The 20,971-nt window shown below is 57.4% G+C and overlaps 3 protein-coding genes across 7 annotated transcripts in view; 2 read left to right on the top strand and 1 right to left on the bottom strand.

Annotated features, from left to right (window-relative positions):
* NRBP1 (nuclear receptor binding protein 1) overlaps positions 1–531 on the top strand; it is a 39,632-nt gene extending 39,101 nt beyond the window's left edge. For all 3 annotated transcript variants that reach the window (XM_086631182.1, XM_086631180.1, XM_086631181.1), the window contains one exon: positions 105–531. In XM_086631182.1, coding sequence (XP_086487308.1) covers positions 105–203 — 99 coding nt within the window. In that variant the 3' untranslated portion in view covers positions 204–531. The remainder of the gene's footprint in view (positions 1–104) is intronic.
* A 638-nt stretch (positions 532–1,169) lies between these two features.
* Positions 1,170–3,990, top strand: KRTCAP3 (keratinocyte associated protein 3). Its single transcript, XM_086631987.1, has 5 exons — positions 1,170–1,397; positions 1,477–1,536; positions 2,168–2,368; positions 2,635–2,769; positions 3,907–3,990. Exons 1-5 carry the CDS (start codon positions 1,170–1,172, stop codon positions 3,988–3,990), a joined length of 708 nt encoding a protein of 235 aa, XP_086488113.1.
* A 994-nt stretch (positions 3,991–4,984) lies between these two features.
* IFT172 (intraflagellar transport 172) overlaps positions 4,985–20,971 on the bottom strand; it is a 43,206-nt gene continuing 27,219 nt past the window's right edge. For all 3 annotated transcript variants that reach the window (XM_086631984.1, XM_086631985.1, XM_086631986.1), the window contains 21 exons: positions 20,832–20,967; positions 20,637–20,753; positions 19,650–19,792; positions 18,869–18,962; positions 18,548–18,612; positions 18,240–18,420; positions 17,759–17,868; positions 17,171–17,300; positions 16,467–16,565; positions 15,986–16,095; positions 15,424–15,487; positions 15,035–15,121; positions 13,015–13,131; positions 12,434–12,544; positions 10,864–10,983; positions 9,291–9,386; positions 8,583–8,642; positions 7,714–7,812; positions 6,251–6,404; positions 5,322–5,413; positions 4,985–5,074 (listed from right to left, as the gene is read on the bottom strand). In XM_086631984.1, the coding sequence (XP_086488110.1) occupies positions 4,985–5,074; positions 5,322–5,413; positions 6,251–6,404; positions 7,714–7,812; positions 8,583–8,642; positions 9,291–9,386; positions 10,864–10,983; positions 12,434–12,544; positions 13,015–13,131; positions 15,035–15,121; positions 15,424–15,487; positions 15,986–16,095; positions 16,467–16,565; positions 17,171–17,300; positions 17,759–17,868; positions 18,240–18,420; positions 18,548–18,612; positions 18,869–18,962; positions 19,650–19,792; positions 20,637–20,753; positions 20,832–20,967 (2,275 nt within the window). The remainder of the gene's footprint in view (positions 5,075–5,321; positions 5,414–6,250; positions 6,405–7,713; positions 7,813–8,582; positions 8,643–9,290; positions 9,387–10,863; positions 10,984–12,433; positions 12,545–13,014; positions 13,132–15,034; positions 15,122–15,423; positions 15,488–15,985; positions 16,096–16,466; positions 16,566–17,170; positions 17,301–17,758; positions 17,869–18,239; positions 18,421–18,547; positions 18,613–18,868; positions 18,963–19,649; positions 19,793–20,636; positions 20,754–20,831; positions 20,968–20,971) is intronic.

Here is a 20,971-nt window from a genome sequence, read left to right as displayed (position 1 = left end):
GCTGGGGAGGCAGGAGAATGCAAGATGTGTCCCTGCAGGCTTCAGCCCAGCTCTTAGCTCCACGCAGACTGGGCCCACCCCTCACTGCAGGCTGTTCTTCCCAGGCTGATCAGAGCAGACTTACCTGTTTACTTGAAGAGGCGTTCAGCAAGTTCTACTACACCCGGAACGGAGCCCTGACGGCAGTGACTGTGTCCTCGTAGCGCCCCTCGGCTCCCAGGCGGCCAGCGCGGCAGCGTTGCCTGTGCCCCCTTCCATGTCTGTCCACCACCGCAGGGCATCAGCGAGACCCTGGCTGCAGTGCTTGGAAGCTCGTCCCGCATGTGCCGTGGCTGGGCTCCGCGACAATCCTCCCTGCCCGCCTCGCAAAGGGGACTTTGCGCATCAGTATTATTTCCAACCCTGGTTTTGTTGGGATTTCGCCAGGTGGTGCCGGGGAGCCGGGTCCTGGCTTGGGGTGTTCTGTACCCCCGTTCATGTGCATGGAGTTTGTTCTGTTTGAATTGTACAAAGTGTCTTTTGCACAGCACAGAAATGTTTTTCTTCTTTCTTTATTTTTTTTTTTTAATTTAAAGGTAAGGGGGGGAGCCCCACGCCCTGCCCCCTCCCTGCCCCCCACTCCGGCAGCAGTCACCACCCGTTCCCGGGCGGGGGGCCGCGCTCCAGCAGCACCTGCCCGCCGCTCCCGCTCCCCTCCGGCCGCACCTTGTTTACTGGTTTTGCACAGCCGCTCGGCCCCGCGCCGCCGCGCCGCTGTCGGTGCGGGGCCGCGGCGGCTGCGGACTCGGGGCCGTGTCCCCTGCAGCCTCCCGGGGCCCGGCTCGCCCCGCTCCCGCCGTGCGCCGCTACGGGCAGCCCGGGGCCGCTGCCGGGGCGGCGGCAGCTGCGGCGGCCCCGGCTCTCGGCGGCAGGGCCGGGTCCCGCCTCGGCGGCCCCTCTCCCGTCCCGTCCCGTCCCGGGGTGTGCGGCGGGGCTCACCGCGGCTCCGCCCGCCGCCGCGGGGCTCCGCGTGGCGCCGCTCCCGCATCCCATTTCTATCATTTCCTATTTTTAATAAACTGTTTTGTAAATACGCGAGTGCTGCCTCTGTCCGGGCCGGGGCGGGGCGGGGCGGGCCTGCCCCGGGGCGGGGCCGGCTGCGGGCGGCGCTCCGCGGGACGGCGGCGGCCATGGCGGGCGGGAGCGGGCGGCGGCGGCGGTGGTGGGGCCCGGGGGCGCTGGCGGAGCCGCGGCGGCTGATGCGCGCCGGGCTGGGGCTGATCGTGGTGGGGCACTGCGGGCTGGTGCTGGGCGCCATCGTGCACGGCTCGGTGCTGCGGCACGTGGCGGGCGCCAGCCGCGCCGGCACCCCCGAGTACGCGGTGGCCAACGTGGTGTCCGTGGGCTCCGGGCTGCTGGTGAGAGCCGGGCCGGGAGCGGGGAGCCGGGAGCCGGCTCCGCCCGCAGCGCGCGTTGAGCGCGGATCTTTCCCCGCAGAGCATCACCGTGGGCATCGTCGCCATCCTCGTGTCGCACAACCCGGCCCGGGCAGCGCTGGTGAGTGCGGGGCCGCGGGGGCGGCAGCCGGGCGGGCTGGACCGCTCCTCTGGACCTTGTCCCCGGTGGCTCCTTCCGCTTCGGCGGCTCGTGGGGTTGTGGGTGTCGCCTCCTGCCCTGGCTCAGCTCCGCCGGCAGCACCGGGGCGGCAGGTGGGCAGCAGCGGGGGCACGGGGCACCGTCCCGGGACAGAAACGCTCTAGCTGGTGGGCGAAGCTGCAGCCGGCGCCGGGCGTCCTTGCGTGGGCTCACGCGGGGCAGGACTGCGGGGGCACAGCTGCCCGTGGGGTCTCGGCTCTCAGCGGAGCTGGGCCTGTGCTGGGGCTCCCTGGGCACAGGAGCCGCTGTGAGGGACCCGTCTGGTGGCTCTGGGCTCACGGGAGGGGCGAAGGATGCGAAAGGCTCGAAAGCTCCATCCGCGTGCAGGGCTGAGCCGCGCTGGAAGGGGCAAGGAGGGATTGCACGTGCTCACTTGGTGCAAACATCTGTGGGGTTCCCGGCACCTCCGTGACGTCGTGTAGTGGGTGTGCGGGGCACGGTGTGCCTGGCGCCGTGCAGGGGCAGTGCCTGACTGGCGTTTCGCCCTGATCTGGCCAGCCTGACTCTCGTGTGTTCTCCTTGCTGCCTGCAGCATTGGACCCTGCTGAGTGTGGCCCTGTTGAACTGCCTCCTGTCCACAGCGTGCAGCGTGGGCCTGGCACTGGCCATCGCCCTCACCATTCACGGCCGGGGCATGCACCTGGTCATGGGCTGCAACAGCTCTGCGCTGCCCGCTGACGCCCGCGCAGCCATAGCCACCAACGACTGTCCTTTCAACACCACTCGAATCTATGTGAGTCTGGAGAGCCACCACATCCCTCCCCGGCCCTGCTCTTCCTCTTTTTGTCTCTGCTCCCTCTTTCTTTTTCTTCTCACTCCTTCTCTTTTCCCCACCCTCTCTGCGCCTCTCTTCCTCCTCCTCTCCCTCCCGCTCCATTTCTTCCTTTCTCCCTCCCCCTTCCCTCGCCCGCCACCTGCGCAGCCTCTGCTCAGCGGCGTGCAGGTAGGCTGCGTGCAGTGGACTTTGCTCCCTGAGACCTCCGCCCCTGCGCTCCGCAGGACACAGCCCTGGCGCTCTGGTTCCCGTCCCTGGTGCTGGCAGCCACGGCAGCTGTGCTGTCTGGCAGGTGCTGTTTGGCGGCCCTGGTGTGCCGAGGCGTTGGGCCCTGTGCACACGGCTGTGGCAAAGAGCAGGTATGTCCCATCGGTCCGGACGCGTCTCCCTGCCTCTGCCCCACCACTGCCGCCTCCTTGCTGCGCTTTGAAGGTGCCGCGTTCTGCTGGGCCCGTGTTCCCATGCAAGCAGGCTGCACAGCCATGGGAGGGGGGACGCAAGGGAAGAGGGGAATGTCGCGTTTGAAGCTCTTCTAGCCAGCCTTGGTGACAGACTGGCATCTCTTCATCTTGGGCAGTTGCAGATCATCCCTCCGATAGCCAAACCTGTTCTGTCCTGGCTGTCGTGCGTCAATGCTGCCCCCACCCCCACCTGGCCCAGCTCTTCACACATCCCCATGACCCTCCACCACTCTTTTCATAGAATCATAGAATGGTTAGGGCTGGAAGGGACCTTCAAAGGTCATCTAGTCCAACCCCCCTGCAAGGAACAGGGATATCTCCAACTAGATCAGGTTGCTCAGGGCCTCGTCCAACCTGGCCTTGAACGTCTCCAGGGATGGAGCATCCACCACCTCTCTGGGCAACCTGTTCCAGTGTTCTACCACTCTCATAGTAAAAAATTTTTTCCTAATATCCAACCTGAACCTACCTCCCTCTATTTTAAAACCATTACCCCTTGTCCTATCATAACTGGCCCTCCTGAACAGCCTCTCCCCATCTTTCCTGTAGGCCCCCTTGAGGTACTGGAAGACCGCTATAAGGTCACCCCGGAGCCTCCTCTTCTCCAGGCTGAACAGCCCCAACTCTTTCAGCCTGTCCTCATAGGAAAGGTGCTCCAGCCCTCTTATCATCTTCGTGGCCCTCCTCTGGACCCTCTCCAACTGGTCCATGTCCTTCTTATGTTGGGGGCTCCAGAACTGGACGCAGTACTCCAAGTGAGGTCTCACAAGGGCAGAGTAGAGGGGGAGAATCACCTCCCTCGACCTGCTGGCCACGCTCCTCTTGATGCAGCCCAGGACGCGGTTGGCCTTCTGGGCCGCAAGAGCACATTGCCGGCTCATATTGAGCTTCTCGTCCACCAGTACTCCCAAGTCCTTCTCCTCAGGGCTGCTCTCGATCCAATCACCACCCAGTCTGTATTTATGCCTGGGATTGCCACGACCCAGATGTAGGACCTTGCATTTGGCCTGGTTAAACTTTTCTTTGTCTCTCTAGCTGGCAGGGCCACTTACAGCGAAGGAAGGGCCACCACGTGAGATAGAGCAACTTCTGGCAGGGCTGGCGGAGCCTTGTGCGTAGCTGGATAGGTGAGTGCAGAGCATGGGCCGTGCTTGGGGGACAGGAGGGGTCAGGCTGTGCTGTCAAGAGGGCCCCTAGGGGCCCGCACCAACTCCCTGAAACATCTCCTCCCACTGTCCTGAGGTGTCGGTGCGCACTGGGCCCTGCGGCACAGCCTCGCGCTCACACGTGCTCTTTCACTGCCAGGCGGTGCTACAGGAGTGCTGCGATCCAGCGAGGTGAAGTTGCTCCTGTCCTGTGCTCCTGCCCCGGGCATGGCTGTGGGGAGGTGGGCTGCAGGGGAGGGGTGGGCTCTTCTCCCCTCAGCCCCACCACCCCACCGGGACAAACCCTGCAGGTTCCAGACATGAGCTGCCCAGAGTCACCATGTGGCCTGAGCCCAGCAGGTGCCATGGCCCCGGGCACTTTCCCATCTCTCCTAGAGCTGCCAGGCCCGTGCTGGCACACCTCCATCCATCCTTTACGTGTGGTGGTGGGGCAGGCAGAGGTGCAGGTGCCTGGCAGCAGCCAGGGCTGGGCTGGGTGCTGGTGGCCCTGCTGCAGAGCGGGCAGGGTCAGAGTGCTGTGCCAGTGGAGTGGAAGGTGAAGAACCCCTTTGTGGTGAGCCACTGGTGTTTTCCTGAGTAAATAAACGTTTCATTTTCACACTGGCTGCTTGTCCGTTCCTGCCAAGAGCTGGGGCCACTGATGGAGTGACAGTGCAGCTGGTGTGCGAGCCTGCCTCCATGCTTGCCCCCAGCAGGCACGGGGAAGCAGACAGCTACGTGGTCCCGGTGTGACAGTCACCCAGCAGGGTGGAAGGTGTGTGTCCAGCACAGCGAGGCTGAGGCCAAGAGATGTGTGTGTACAGGCTACAGTCCTGTGCCCCGGGAGCTCCGTGTGCTCCTGGACTTGGCATCCCTTGACACACAGGAGCACAGCAGGGTTGAGAGACATGTTTATTGGGGTGAAGCGGAGTGCTGAAGAACAGGACTGAAAGCTGCCACAGTCCGGCTCACTGGAAAGAGAAGCTGGTGCTCGGGAGTCCCCCGCACCACTGGCTGAGGAACTTGAGCACATCCTGGCACGCAGGGCTGTGGGATGTCTGCGGAAGGAAGGTGGCCTTGGCAGTGGCAAGGGGGCAGTGCCATCACCCCCACCCACCCATGGGCACCCCTGAGGACTGACAGGGCTGCAGCCTCCCCTCGCTCCGTGCGTGAGGTTAATCCCTGCCCAGAGCACATGGTGAGGGTGCACTGAAACTGCCCCGGTTCAGTGTATCTCCTCACAGCAGGACAATGTTTTACTGTCAGCACGAGGGGCCTCCCTGCCCCGTGCGGTGCCTGGCTCACCTTGACAGCCATCACGAACTTGTTCCACGTGTCCTTGTTGGCTTCTCGGCCAGGCCGCTTGAACTCGATCTTGTTCCGCAGCACAGGGTACCCTGGTCACATGGCAACATGCTCAGGAACATGCCGAGACCCGCAGCAGACCCCTGCCTTGGGCACCCCTTCCCTCTGCCGTGGCCAGGGCTGCTCCCACGGGCAGCGCAGGGGAACGATGCTGTGGCTGACTTCTAGAGACCAGAACGAGGTGGGGGTGCCCACAGTGGTGGGGTCACAGGAAAACGGAGGCCTGTCCCTCTGGCAAGGACACCGCAGTATGTCAAATGACAGCACCCCACTCGCAGCCTTTGGAGCTGCTGGTGGCCCACCTCTGCTCCCCTCTTCTCTGCCCCACTCTCTAAGTCCTGCACTGCAATCCCCCCACTGTCTGAAGTGTGTGTGGGGGGGGCAATACTCGCCAGAATAGGCAGCTATTGCAGAGAGGGGCATCACAGAGACAGGCACTGCACATGCAAGTGTCAGGGCTGGCCACCTGGGCGTCTCCTGGGCAGTGCTGAGGAAGACTGAGCAGTCACAGACTCAGAGAGGCACGGAAGGGTGAGGGCTGGACGGCACCTCTGAGGTCTGTCCGGTCCAGCTGCTCCCTCTGGCTCAAGCAGGGCCACAGCCGCATCCGGCCAGCTCCAGCTCTCCCCAGACAGGGAGCTGCCACAGCGTCTGGGCAACCTGCTCCAGTGCTCAGTCACCCCCGCAGTAAAAAGAAGGGTCCTTCTATCTCCTCCAGCAGAACTGGTCCCACAGCCACAGTCTCCCTCCCACGCTTATAGCACATCCTGAACTCCCTCCCAGACACACCCCACCACCCCCCCCCAACACATCCCCCCTCCCTGCACAGCACCGTGTACTTGCGTGCCTACGCGTGAGCTGGCACGTACCTGTGAGCACGCAGGGCAGCGCGCGCACCCCGGTACTTGCTGCCACCAGGGAGGCTTCGTACGTGTCACGCTCATCCTGTGGCAGCACCTGCTCCATCCGCTGGTCCATGGACATGGTGAGCACCCAGTCCCTGACCTCCTCCCGCTTCTCCTCCTGCAGGGCAGAGTCCAGGGCACCTCTGGCACTGCGTGCTGTGCCACTGCCCAGCTGCTGCTCCGCAGCACGAGGGAGCACGCTGGGGAGAGCAGGACACCAGTGTGCAGGCAGTATGTGCACATGTGTGCGTATTTGGGGGGAGGGGTGTGTGAGTGCATGCACGCGTGCACAAGTACGTGTGTATATTGAGAGGGGAGTGTGAGCACGAGAGAGAGTGTGTGTGTGCGTGCGTGCGTGTGTGTGGCACAGGGCAGGACAGTGCCAAGTACATTTCCATCTCCTGCAGTGCCCGCTGTCCCACTGCAGTGCCCGCTGTCCCACCTGCGGTGCCTGCTGTCCCACTGCAGTGCCCGCTGTCCCACCTGCAGTGCCTGCTGTCCCACTGCAGTGCCCGCTGTCCCACCTGCAATGCCCGCTGTCCCACTGCAGTGCCTGCTGTCCCACCTGCAATGCCTGCTGTCCCACTGCAGTGCCTGCTGTCCCACCTGCGGTGCCTGCTGTCCCACCTGCGGTGCCTGCTGTCCCACTGCAATGCCTGCTGTCCCACCTGCAGTGTCTGCTGTCCCACTGTAATGCCCGCTGTCCCACCTGCAGTGCCCGCTGTCCCACTGCAGTGCCCACTGTCCCACCTGCAGTGCCTGCTGTCCCACTGCAGTGCCCACTGTCCCACTGCAGTGCCCACTGTCCCACCTGCAGTGCCTGCTGTCCCACTGCAATGCCCGCTGTCCCACTGCAATGCCCGCTGTCCCACCTGCAGTGCCTGCTGTCCCACTCCAATGCCCGCTGTCCCACCTGCAGTGCCTGCTGTCCCACTGCAGTGCCTGCTGTCCCACCTGCAGTGCCCGCTGTCCCACCTGCAGTGCCTGCTGTCCCACCTGCAATGCCCGCTGTCCCACCTGCAGTGCCCGCTGTCCCACTGCAATGCCCGCTGTCCCACCTGCAGTGCCCGCTGTCCCACTGCAATGCCCGCTGTCCCACTGCAATGCCCACTGTCCCACCTGCAGTGCCTGCTGTCCCACTCCAATGCCCGCTGTCCCACCTGCAGTGCCTGCTGTCCCACTGCAGTGCCTGCTGTCCCACCTGCAGTGCCCGCTGTCCCACCTGCAGTGCCTGCTGTCCCACCTGCAATGCCCGCTGTCCCACCTGCAGTGCCCGCTGTCCCACTGCAATGCCCGCTGTCCCACCTGCAGTGCCCGCTGTCCCACTGCAATGCCCGCTGTCCCACCCTCATCCCAGTCCCTGTTTGGAGTGAGCCCTGTAGCAGCACCGCTGCTCGTGGGAGCTGAAGGAGGCAGATGACACTCACGGGCACATGCTGTTGGGCTGGAAGTGGCACTTCAAAAGGAATGTCTGTGCTCTGGAAATCGGAGTGGTCCAGAGAATCCAGGTTCCCTTCATCAATGGCCTGAGGAAGGAGAAGTGGAGCAGTAGGCAACACCATTCTTGGAGCTGATAGTACGATCTGCATTGTGAGGACGGCGTTACCGGTGCCTCTGTCTGTTGGTGCTGTGGTGACTGGGTGCTCCTGGAAGGTGGCATTTATGGCCATCCTCTGCAACAGCAGGGGATGTGTGCCCCTGCAACATTCTACTGCTCAAACTTGTCAAGTGGCCTCAAAGAAGGGAAAGATGAAATAGGGAGATTTGTTCCTCCCCCGCCCTGCCCCAGTCTGCTGACAGCACTTGGAAGACTGGTACTGTATGGCCTGTCACCTTCCCAGGGTTTGGTGTTTTCTAGTGACCAACCTGCTCATCAAGGCAGGAGCTGCCTTGCACGGGTGGCTCCTCAGTCTTCTATCACAGTGGCTAAAGCACTGGGCCATGTCCTCCACCCCTCAGGTAATTCTCCTTGAGATCATCCCGAAGGCTGTAACGGCACTTGCAGCCATGAAGACTACAGCCTAAGCTGTTTGGCCAACGTGCTCTCTGCTGGAGCGGGGATGTGTGGTGGCACTGGTGCACAGTGACACGGTCCCTGCCTGTCAGCTCCTGCCACGCTCTGTGCTGGGCACGTGCACACTCTGAGCAGTGGTCAGGGTTCTCATCAACAACAGCGCAAATGTGCTGCCACATGTGAGCCTCAGGAGTGCCCTCGCCAGGCTGAGGGTCTGTGTTGGCCCTACAGCTCAGTGCCAGTTGAAGTTTGACAGCCCTCCCTCCAGCAGACCATACGCACGTCTGAGAGGTCCAGGAAGCGGTTCAGGAAGATGAATGCCATATTCTCCCAGTTGACTGCCTAGAACAGAGAGGGACCCCGAGTGAGACCAGGCAGCTTATCTTCACAGCCACAACTCTCCCACCTGAGCGATGCCTGGAAAGGATGTGGCTCTGTTTGTGCCACAACATCCCGCTTGCAGCACAGGTCATGGAGAGGGACAGTGCACATCCTGGCTCACCATCCCTGAGGACTACTTCGCAGGCAGCCACCGGGACAACCGGCCCACTGCCCACAGGCCGTCCCACAGATGGAGTCAGGCGTTCCCTGACAGGTAACGCACAGCCACACCAGCCAGCGAGAACACGCTGCTGTGCTCGCCGCGCGTCGCTGCGCCCGGGCAGGCCATCAGAGCCCGTCGTCTCAGGAGCGCGGCAACACAGCCGCCCCAGAGCCAGGCAGAGCAGCGAGGAGCCCTGCAGCCACACCAGCAGAGCCTCCGCTCTGCCCCCTGCGCCTGCTGGCTCAGCTCTGCCCTCCCGCTGCCTCCCGACACCCCGCGACAAAACGCGGAGGCTGGCAGGCTGGGCGAGCAAAGGCCGCCACCGCCCGTGTCCGGCTGCTGGGGTACGACGGCAGCCGGGGCAGGACAGGAGGGGACAAAGCTGAGACCCCCTGGACTGAGGGTCCTGCAGCTCCTTAGCCGCTCTGGGGGCAGAGGGCTCCTACCTTGGCAGCTGTCCCAGCTTCGTAGAAAGCCTTGTCTGCGGGGAGGAGCTCAGTGTGGCGCAGCAGGGAGATGGACAGCTGGGCAGCCACGGTGTCCTGCAGACACAGGGGACCGCAAAGCCACAACAATCAGCACAGAAAAACCAGGTCGGAAGGGACCTCCCGAGATCGTACTGCCCCAGACTCAGGGCAGGGACGCTGCACCCACATACTCCCAACGTGTAACAAAGGTGAAAAACTTCAGTCCTGACAGTAAGCACCCTCACTGTGGGAACAGGCAGGAGGACTGTCACCTGAAGGTGAAGTTCTGCTTTATAAACTTACTGGTTTTACTGGAAGCCACACCCAAACTCCCACCGTTTGAGTCACAGCATAGCTGAAGTTGGAAGGGACCTCTGGTGACTGCCGTGCCCACCCTCCCCTGCCCCGTTCAAAGCAGTCAGCTACAGCAGGTTGTTCAGCAACATGTCTGGTCATGTTTTGAGAATTTCAAGGGATGGAGACTCTCCAGCCTCTCAAAGGAACCTGTTCCAGTGTTCAGCCGCACTCACAGTCAGTTTTTTCTTCTATTCAATCACATAAGAATTTTTGAGTCAGGGGTGAGAAATTCAAGGGAGATCTCACTTTCCTGCTTGCCAAACAGCTTTTCATCACAGCAGAACTGTGAACACCACCCATCCTTCGTGGTCCCAAACAGACTACCCAACACCTCCACATTCCACAACTGTGTGGGTCTGTACACGTTTCCAAGACATCAGACTTGGCTCTTTTTGTCTCACGTGTCTCTGGACCCCCGACATCGACACATGCAGCCACGGGGAAGCCCCAGTCTCTCCTTTCACTCCTACTGAGGTCCTGGCTGTGGCAACCTTTCTTTTTCACAGCCTGCTCTGTCATCACAGCCACAGCCCCACACTCATACAGAGCTCTGTCACAATTCCACAATCCCATATGGATCAAGCCTTCAGCAGGGACTCTGCTACGTATCATTGCCCAGAACAAATCCCAGTGCCCTTAAGACTCAAAAATACTCACGGTACCTCGTGAGGCGTGGTACCCATGCCCAGAGCTTCCAGAACCCCCAGGAGGCCCAGCACACAGGGCCAGTATCTGCCCAAGCCCCGTGCGATGCCCAGCACGCAGGCTCACAAGCTCCCAAAGCCCGGCGCAAAGCCAACCTGCTCTCAAGACCACGTGTGAAGCCCAGCAGCTCCCACAGCCCAGGACTACTGAAGAGGAAGCAAAGACCAGATTTTTGTGTGTTCCATAGATTTCTACTGGTGCCTCTACTCTCACAAGTCACGCCGAATGTATGGATCAACTTCCCACTGGTTTACATCTCAGCCTCAAGTGGCTGGGGCAGATCCCACTATAAGGAGTCAGAGAAGACTATCTCCAGTTCCACCTGCTAGTGGTGGGCTCCCAGATCACTATAGTCCCATTCTTATGCATCCATGATGTGTAAGTGATCCAAGAAGTGGAATAGTGAACTATGGATAGCTCGAACCTGCAGATCCCCACAGGGTTCTGCACTCAGGTGGTGGCCTGGCAAAGGAACTTCAAAAAACCTTACCAGCTGCTTCACGCCCTGAGCAGCGGAGCGTGTGGCATAGTAGTGAGAGATTAGCAGCATCGTCTCAAACTCTTCATGTGCTGGAGTGTTTGCCTCACTTGACTTCACTAAGTTTTCACACTGAAGAAGAGAAAAGGAGCGTAATTGAGAACATGAGAGCACAAGGGCACTCTTCATCCACTTGAGTCCAGGGAAAAGCTGGGAGAGAGAAGGACATGAAATATCCAGGCACCTCTGGGGACTGGGAAAGGGCTGGGCCTTGGGTGCTCTGGGTCTTGCAGCGTGCAGAAGGGAGGAGGCTGTAGAAGAAGAGGAGAGCCAGCAGCACTGCAACAACAGACAGCACTCGAAGCAGGGGTGAGTTTGGATGGGCAAAGAGGGATTTGTGGATTTAGTTTCTGCTAGAAGTGGGTATTTGTGGGACAGAAACAGAGAAGAGGCTCTGGCTGAGGTATTTTTGGAGAGGGGAGAAGGAGCAGAAGGCTCTAAGCATCTCTGGGGAGACGGGGAGGACTCTCATCTCCTAGGCTCAGTAGTTCTGTGCTGTCCCCAGGTCCTCGCCCACCCGGGCTGCGGAACATGGGTGCAGGACAAAAAGCAGGCACGTTGTGACAGGCTCCCATGTGGCACTGACACAGGGAGCTCTGCAAGTGCCAGTGTCCAGCCTCGCTTCTATGATTTGCCGTTGAGTGCAGGGTCATCTCCTTCCCTTACTTCTCGTGCCCAACCACATGCTCTTCACAATATCCTGTTGTTCTACTGTCCACATCGTGGACATTTCCCCGTTTTCATAGATTCATAGATTTCTAGGTTGGAAAAGACCTTAGAGATGATCGAGTCCAACCGTCCCTAATCCCCATTAAACCATGTCCCCAAGTAGATCATCCACCCTATTCTTAAACACATCCAGGGATGGGGACTCAACCACCCCCCTGGGCAGCCTATTCCAGTGGCTGACAACCCTTTCAGAGAAGAAATACTTCCTAACATCCAACCTGAACCTCCCCTGACTAAGCTTATACCCATTTCCTCTTGTCCTATCACCCATCACTAATGTAAAGAGCCCTTCCCCCACCTCCCCACCATCCCTTCTCAAGTATTTATAGGCCGTAATCGGGTCTCCCCTCAGCCTCCTCTTCTCCAGGCTAAACAGCCCCAACTCCCTCAGCTGCTCCTCATAAGTTTTATTTTCCAGCCCCTTGACCAGTTTAGTCGCCCTTCTCTGGACCCGCTCCAGGAGCTCAATATCTCTCTTAAAGCGAGGGGCCCAAAACTGGACACAATATTCCAGGTGTGGCCTCACCAGTGCCGAGTACAGGGGCAGGATCACTTCCCTGCTCCTGCTGGTCACACTGTTCTTGATACACGCCAGTATCCCATTGGCCTTTTTGGCCACCTGGGCACACTGCTGGCTCATATCAAGCTGGTAGTCAACCAAGTTTTCCATTGGCTCGTGTTCTACAAATACTGCCCGTGCCACCTGGCTAGAGACCAGTTCTTCTTTCTCCCCTGCTAGGAGCCATCGGGCTGCTGAGTCTCACAGGCAGTGGTGGCCATGGCCCACACTCACCAGATGGAAGAGAACGTCCCGCAGGTCAGCCCAGCTGGAGTAGGCGTCAGCACAATTCATGCCGGACGCGTTCACCATCTCCACAAAGAGACGCTTGTAAATGTTGAAATTCTGCAACAAAAAGGAGAGCAATCTTCAGGGAGTCAGACGGGGAGTCAGCAAAAGCCTGGACTCTCCTGCTGCCGGGCACAGGCTGAGGAATGGCAGCTGTGCACGCCGGCTCCTGGAGCGGCGGTGCTGCGGGCTGCCGGGTGCGGTGGGTGCCACGGGACAAGGCTGCTTCCTGCAGCCAGTGCTCTCAGAGAGGCAAACGTGGTTCCTTTTATTCTGGTCTTGGTGGTTAAGGTGTTCAGAACAAACATAAATACCCAGCTCCTCCCTGCTCCTTCCCCGTGGAGCATATGCCCGGACATTGCCTTCAGTCTCTCAGCTGAGGAGCCTCTGGAAGAACCCACAGCAGGCTGAAGTGGCTGGGACATGCTGAACACCTGGAAATCCCAGTTCTGGAGTGGAAGCTGACTCACGCAGCAGATCGTAGCACACTCTGGCAATCACACTGGATGTCATGCTGTCTGCCTTACCTGGGGGTTGGCAGGTGCTCCGTGCTGGACATACAGGCTCAGGGCTTTGTCCCAGCTGCCTTCCCGGATAAGATGGGTTGCATACAGAGCTACATACTTCTGCAAGACTTTATAATTCTGGAGAAGGCATACAGAAAGCAGTAGCATGAGATGCATGAACTAAACACCCGTGGGATGGTTTCTGATGCAGGTACACCCCCCCATACACCCGAGCCCCAAAGGGTGAGATCAGGCAATCAGAGACAGACTGCTCATGCAGCCCCAGGGTGTGATCCGGGCCCCACGGGACGCCTCTAATGCTGTCTGGCTGATGTGTGCCGATCCTTCCGCACGTGGGAATCAGGCTGTTTCTCAGCTGTTCACCACTTGCCAAAGGAATACTGCCAAACACCTAAAGGATGCAGAATCTCCACAACGTGGTAACAGGCACCAGCTGTAAACCAGCCCTTTGTCTAATGGAAGAATGAATCAAAACACTTTGTGGACTGAAGACGTTCATAATTTTCAAGGTTGCTCTAGTCTGTTATTCAAATGCTGTCAGATCTCTGGGACTGGAGGCCTCCTGGAGTGCTGCTCATACACGTGCTGATCACATAAACACTCTTTGCTCAGGACTGACTGTAGTCAGCCTTACAGAAATTCATCTGAGGAAAGAGCTGCTTCACACAGGCCTAAATATAGTAACGAGATGAAGAAGATGGCATAAAATGTGCAATCCTGTCAAAAAAATGAGCAATGGAAACAAGTTTATTAAGCACAAGAGAGACCAGTGCCCCAGTGATATGTCTAGAACTTGAACACCCAGATGTGGATGCTGCTGAAACACTAGGTACAGGCCAGTTTGGGACAAAGATTAAGTCTGGTGTGTGACCTGTTTTGATAAATGTAACTTTTTTCCTGTATAATCACTGTAGAACAGCTGAGTCAAAAGTAATGAAATTCTGCACTGGTCATGGAGCGAGGTTGTGCCGAAGTTCTCTTAGAGGCACAAACAGACTAACATCTTCTTGCACTAAAGGTGGTAGTGTTGTACCTGGCTGACAATAAAACTAGTTAAGCCTTTACCATTAAATTGAGCGTGAAGTTATTCCTTATGGAAGATCAACACTGGTATCTCCTGATAATTAGAAAATCAGCACAGAAGTCTCCAAGATAGCAGCTACAACAAAGACCATTTGTATCACCAGAGAAGCCTGACTAGAAAAGAAATCCAGTTTACTGTAGTAGAGCCCAAACTCAGGTTCTTGGTTACTGCATTAGAAACAAAGTTATAAAAACACAGTGTAAGACATCACCAGTGCTTGTCCAAGTTACCAGTCTTTGCCTGAGCGATTAGCTGTGATGTCTCCACTAACTGTGGACTCCACTGCCAGGGGCTGCCCTGTTACTGCATCTGAAACAATGCCTCACTCCAAGGAATCAACACCTGCCCTTAGTTTAGCTCCTTTATCAATAACTGGTCAATAACCAAAACCCAATAACCAATCAATAACCACTGAATACAAACAAACCCTCAAAGTAGATCCCAGTAATCTAGAGCTTTCTCCGTTATTGCTTTGGAGTAGCACTACACGACAGTTTCGTTTTGCTTTTCTCCATTTTTATTACTCTGCTAAGGTAATTTTGCTAGTTTTAGGTCAGTAAAAATGAAAAAACGCCAAATTTGCTTTCACAACAAGGATTTCTCATTTCTACAGACACCAGGCCTCTACAGAACATGCAGAAAGAAGGCTTTGTTTCACAAGCCTCTCTGTTTCCGTGGTACCAATTACTTCCAGCCCAAACAACTCATCTAGCTTTTTCCAATGCTCCGTTAATCACAAAACTTAAACCCAGTACGTTTCTGGGTTCTCACGCTTCCCTGCTCAGCCTGATTGGCCAAGATGGGGACAGTGAAGTGCTTTTTGAGCTGCTGCAGTGATCCCCATGCTCCCCACAGGACTGCTTTGCCCATTCATCCCTGCTGCCCCTGCTTCAGGGAGCCAGGACCTCACGTCTGTGCCCCCACACAGCCACTCACCTGCTTAGCTGCAACCTCCAGGCACTTCTCCCACTGCTCCTGCTCTGCATACATATCCAAAGCAGCCATGACATCTATTCCTACCAGCTGGGAATGGAAACAACCATAAATTCACTGTGCAGGCAAGGTTTCCTACCAGCACCAAGGCAGGCATCAGCCCACCCAGGTCTTTTCTGCACATGCACACGATCTCTCCCCTCCTATGGTACGGAAGCGCAGATCCAGTCTGACCTATCTGGTATGCAGAAACCACGACCCATAAACCCATAAGCATGTACCGACTCCTCACCTGTGGGCACATTCAGGCAAAAGGCCCATGCAAAAGGCCCCAAGGATCTGCACAGATCCTGACATCACTTTCATGCCTGTGAGACATCCCAAATACGTACCGAATCTACCTTTCCTTGGTTCTTTAAATATTCCTTGTAGCGCTGGTCCACATACTCCTCTGACCTAGTGGGAAGAAAGAACCTTAATAGGCAGCAAGACTAATAGTGTCTTGTGTCAGTGCAGAGGCTGGATTCAGCTTTGTTTGCTTTGGGAAAAGGAACTGTGCCGTGCCTTTCCAGCCCGCTGCTGGGAGCAGAGGTAGAAGGGGAAGAAAAGGGTCCAGGCAGCTCTTTGCAGTATCATGTGTAAGGAGATAATGGGATCACAGGACGTTCAGAAGGAAATCTATGCACAGGATTATGCCAAAGGAAGGGGAGGTAGGGATAGGGATGGCACAAAAGGGGATAACGATTTCTGTGGGGTGTGTGGCAAGAGAAAAGTGTCAGGGTGGTGAATGGCTCGAGCAGGGCAGCTGTGGAGAACATGCCCTGTCAAGCATGGGAAGGCCACTGTGGGGAGAATCCAGGGAACCTGGGGGCAGCAGGACAGGACAGGACAAGGGATCATCTAGGAGTGGGAGAGGGAGCAGGAAGAGTGTGATTTGAGAAGTTCAGGGCATACCTGGGGTCCAACTCCTTGGCCACGCGCTTGGCTTTGCTCCACTCCTCCCCTTCAATGAAGGCATCAATAGCTTCTTGGATAAGGTCCAAGCTGAGGTAGAGTTCCGCTGCCTGCAGGGCCAGAGCCAGTCCCATGGAGATGGAACCCCAGAGGCACCCTGCAGCCCCAGCTGGAGCTGGTGCTGCTGGCAGTGACCAGCAGACAGCAACAGCAGAAAGTCTCTTCCCAAAAGGTAACTCCCCTTCTCTGGTTCCTCCCTCCTCCCAAGGCCTGTCTCTCTCACACTGTTTCAGGATAGCGTGAAAATAGTTCAATAGCTCATTGATCCTTTCCCCTCCTCCCTCCTCCTTGAAGACCGCACCGCCTGACTCTGGATAGGGCCGTCCACCCACCACCCCAGGAGGTGACTCGGGCTCCTTCCCGCGGATACAGCTCTCCCTCCCCATGCCCCTGCAGTCTGGGGGCAGGAGCCAGCCCTCACCGCACTGTGCTTCTTCATGGCCACCAGCTGAGGAGCCACAGTCCGCGTCACCTCCATGCTCTGTGACTGACCCAAGAATTTAATGGCCAACTCAGCAGCCTGTGAAGAGAAATTGTCAGCAGCACAAGTGATAAAAGCTGTCTGAGAGCGGGACGCAGCTGGGAAGAGCTCAGACCCAGCTAAAAGATGAGAGTCAGGAGTGCTCAGAGGAAGGGGAGAAGAAATGACAGCCCACTTCAGCAATTCAGAGAAGCAAAGCCCAGAGACTTTCACGTGTGGGAGAAGATCAGACAAGGCATAATTGTTGTTGAAGTTGGTACAAGGGCACAGGTATGAGTGAAAAGTCTGAACAAGAACACAACCCAAAGGTTGGTGGACACGGACATGAGAAGAAGAAAGGGCGCTCATCTAGCCAAGGGCTAAGTCATAAAGTCAAGCTCTTCAGCACAGGGATCTATGGGCACAGACATCGGCACGCTGTGGGAAGTGGTGCCAGAGCAAGGACGTCAGTGCAGTGCAGGATAAGCACACGGCCCATCGTGGCCCAACACAATGGCCACAAAGGCTTTCAAACTCTGCAGTCACGAGTCTGCAGATCCCCTCGTGCCCTGCAGTGACTGAGATATCTCTGGGATGCACTGCAGATTGCGGGAGACCTCTCAGACAGTGGAGCAGACGAAGGGAATCACAGCCCCTGACGGTACCTTCAGCAAGCACTTCTCCATCAGGACACTGTCGCTGGGATCCCGCACCTTCAGATAGCAGTCCACCGCCCTGGCGTACTCCCCAGCCTGCTCCCACTCCCGCGCCTGCTCCAGCAGCCCTTCTGTTCCTCTGCAGGGAGGAATGCAGGCTGTGAGCAAGGCTGGGACGGTGCCACAGAGACCCTGCAGGCAGTGTGTGGGGCACGGGCAGCGAGGTGCACAGCAGAGCTAAGCCAGGGACCTCAGAGAGGGCTGAGTGTGTGATGAGGAATGCACAGAGCCAGTGCTGAGGAAAGAATTGATCCAGGACCCTGGGCAGATGCACTGGCAGTGCAGGAGACCTTGGAGATCTGTTAAGTGGCAAGAAGACATCCAGGAGTCCTTGGACGGCAAGAATAAGCCTGGAGCCTCCCAGAGCAGGGAGGAAGGATGTTAGGAAACCTATGCAGCAGGAAGTCCAGGGTCCTCGAGAAGGAAACAAATGGATGTCAGGGATCTCATCAAGCTGCCTCTCCAAGGCACCAGCACAATGACCTAGGGGAAGGGCTCCCTGTCTGTTCCCTGCAGCCTGACCACAGCATTCCTTACCTGGAACCCTTCTTGACAGCCTCCTTGCCGCACTCCTCCTGTAGCTCTTCCAGCCGACTAGGCACGTATTCCTTGCAGATGCGCAGGGCCTCGTTCCACATGCCAGCCTCCTGCATGTGGAGGCACAATGGGGAGGAGATATTTGCACCAGGATCCCCCACACTCCTGGCATCACATAACACATCCTGACTCTGGTGCCACCTTGCCAGAGGACCCGATGGAAGAAACAACCACAGCAGCACCTTCCTCCCCCAAACAGCACCTGTGTCTATCTGTTCACCCACGCTGTGAAATCGCTACCAGTTCAGTCCTCTAAGAGCAGGACAGAATTAAGTCCCACTAGGAACCACCTGAGCAAACTGCTTTTCTTTCACTACTAAGCTGAGAGGGAGAGCTGGGAGATGGATTTCACTGCTCCTCCACGCAGACTGGGCTCTTGTCCAGCGAGGAAGGCAACGGTGTCACTATGGACTACGCTCACCTTGTAGTACTTCAAGGCCAGCTCAGGTCTCTGTGCTCGCAGGAGGAAGGCCTCTGCCTTCTGGAACTCTCTCTGCTCAAAGGCAAAACGTGCCTGTCCCACCAGCACATCAGCCACGCTGTCTGGGTCATGAGCCTCAGCCACACGCTGCGCAGCATCCCAGTCCCGGTTATGCACAAACCTAGGGGGATCGACACGGGATGCAACAAGAGAGACGACACAGAACAGACCAGTGCTGGAGAAGCCACCCGGCTGGCGTCATACGGGGAGAGGGGACGCAGCAGGCCAGGACGGGGAAGGATACGTACATCAGCACTGCCTCCTTGGGTTTCCCAGCTTTAATAAATTCTGCTTCAGCCTCCGCAAACTTGCTCTAGGAGAGAGGAAGGAATTTGCTTGCACGCCTTCCTGTCCTGATACCGTTGTGTGACCTCCTCTGTGACCAGAGGCAGAGGATTTATGAAACAAAGATGTGTGTGGAAGCTTGGGCCCATGATCATGGAGACTGTCGGGTGAGCAGTGACTGCAGCCATAGAAGTGCCTGCTGCAGCCCTTAAGGACAACTGTTGCATGACCTGAGTGACCTGAGTGACCAGAGAACTCCCACCTATTCCAGGGGGTAAAATTACCTCATCTTCTAGGAACATGGCATACTTTAAGTGGATCTCTGGCATCTTTTGCTTCATGGAGAGGCGGGCCAGTTCAAAAGCAAATTCAAAGACTCTGCAACAAAAAAGAAAATGAGGTGAGAAGACGACTCTGTGCTGTGAGGGCACACCTTCATCAAGAGCAAGACATCAAGTAGAGCACAGATACTGAGAGAGGAGAGTGGGGAATACAGAGGGTCCCAAGTGAACAGGCAAGTGCCCATTTCTCTCCTGATTGGAGAACAGGAGCTTTTAGAGCCTCCACTAGAGAAATTCAGCTCCTTCACACTCGTCGTTAGCGCCAGAGGCCCTTGGTGCAACCCCAAAGGGAGGTCACGAGACCCGCCAGAGCCTGGCAATGTGGGAGAGCCCAGGGAACACAGCCATGGATGGCGGTGCAGTCGGAGGGCTGGCCAGGTGCAGAGCAGGGCCAGAACTCTTCTGGCAGGCAGTTCCCTATGGTGACATACGGAACACCCCCCGCTGCGTTCAGAGGCTCTCCCAAGGGCCCCGTGCTGAGGCTAAAGGGCAAACTGCTTTTGCCTGCCCATCTCTGATTCAGCATTTGAGACATAACAGATGGCCAGGAAGCAGGATCTGTCAAGGAAGTGGAGTGCCTGCATGAAAACATATGAGTAGGGTGGGAAGACATGCCATATCCTGGACCTGCAGCTACCATGTGCACACAGTTATCTCGGGAGAATTCTTTCTGTCTCAGGTCAGGCAGATGGGAGAGAAACGCTGTGCTGATGGAACTGCTTACCCACTGTCTGCTGCCTGGTCAATGGCCATCTCCAGAAGCCCAAATTTACTGAGGAGTTTCACAGCTGCCTCTCCACCTAGGCTCTTTGCCCACATGTAGGCCACGTGCTTGTAGGCATTTGCTCCCCCGTGTGCCTTGGCCACCTATCCAAAACAAAGAAAGCACAAGAGCCCAATGCACCCATTCCATGTTCAGCAGGCTGAGCCAGGACTCCCCTCTCACATGGTGCTGTCGTCACGAGGGAGCACCAAAACCAACTGTTCTCTCCTGGGACACCCTTCTGTAGCCACCACCGCACTGGCCAGAGTGAGACACAGCTTATACAGCAGAGCAGCAGCAGAGGCTGCTGTCAGAAGTGACCCCTGGCAGTCTGTGTCCACGCTGGAGGGAGCAGCGCCGGGGTGAGGCTGCTGCAGAGCGGCTGTGGGCAGAGCAGTGCTTCTGCGGTACAACACCTAGTGATAGGACAAGGGGCAATGGCTTTAAACTGAAAGAGGGGAGATTTAGATTGGATATAAGGAAGAAATTCTTCACTCTGAGGGTGGTGAGGCACTGGAACAGGTTGCCCAGAGAAGCTGTGGCTGCCCCATCCCTGGCAGTGTTCAAGGCCAGGTTGGATAAGGCTTTGAGCAACCTGGTGTAGTGGAGGGTGTCCCTGCCCATGGCAGGGCAGTTGGAACTAGATGATCTTTGAGGTCCCTTCCAACACAGGCAATGATTCTATAACATGGTGAGTGGTTCGGGGCAGAGCAGTGCCTGGAGGAAGGCAGAGCTGCCGGGGCCAGGGATCAAGCCCTGCTTTTGTGGTGCAATGCTGCAGAGCAGCAGGCACAGGCACCTCCAGCGCTGTGCCACGTGCTGAAGCTCGGAAGGGCATGCCAAGTCTTCAAAGTTTGCAGTGATTAGAGACAGAGCAGTTCCTACCAGGATCCTGCAGTCAAAGCCTGATCCCTGCAGCATGTGTATGAGTGGTGAAGTGATTATTACCCTGTAAGCTTCTTCCCACATGTCATTCACTCTGTACATGTTTACTGCAGCCTTCCAATCCTTAGCTTCTAGGTAGTGGTACTCAGCCTCCTGTAAGCGTCCCTCTGCCTCTAGTTCCTGCAAGGTGAAGCAATGAGTTAGTGACACTCTTGTCCCTGCTTGGCCCAGTTGATACCCTGCCATGAGATGCACTACCTTGCCCAGGTGCAGGTGGGTATCGCTGAGTAAGTCCTCGTGGTACTTGGCCACCAGGCAAACCATCTCATCATACATCTTACACTTCTTGTACATGGTGATGGCCAAATCAGGTTCATTCACAGTGATATACAACCTGG

The sequence above is a fragment of the Tauraco erythrolophus genome, chromosome 2 (genome assembly GCF_009769465.1).
Source record: "Tauraco erythrolophus isolate bTauEry1 chromosome 2, bTauEry1.pri, whole genome shotgun sequence".
NCBI lineage: Eukaryota > Metazoa > Chordata > Aves > Musophagiformes > Musophagidae > Tauraco > Tauraco erythrolophus.
This window is presented reverse-complemented; position numbering and strand designations above follow the sequence as displayed.

Bases quoted from the DNA above. Each gene is read 5' to 3' on its own strand.
- KRTCAP3 (XM_086631987.1), top strand. From the start codon at position 1,170: ATGGCGGGCGGGAGCGGGCGGCGGCGGCGGTGGTGGGGCCCGGGGGCG. The intron at 1,398-1,476 runs GTGAGAGCCGGG...CTTTCCCCGCAG, and splicing joins CCGTGGGCTCCGGGCTGCTG to AGCATCACCGTGGGCATCGT. The intron at 2,770-3,906 runs GTATGTCCCATC...TTGTCTCTCTAG, and splicing joins ACGGCTGTGGCAAAGAGCAG to CTGGCAGGGCCACTTACAGC.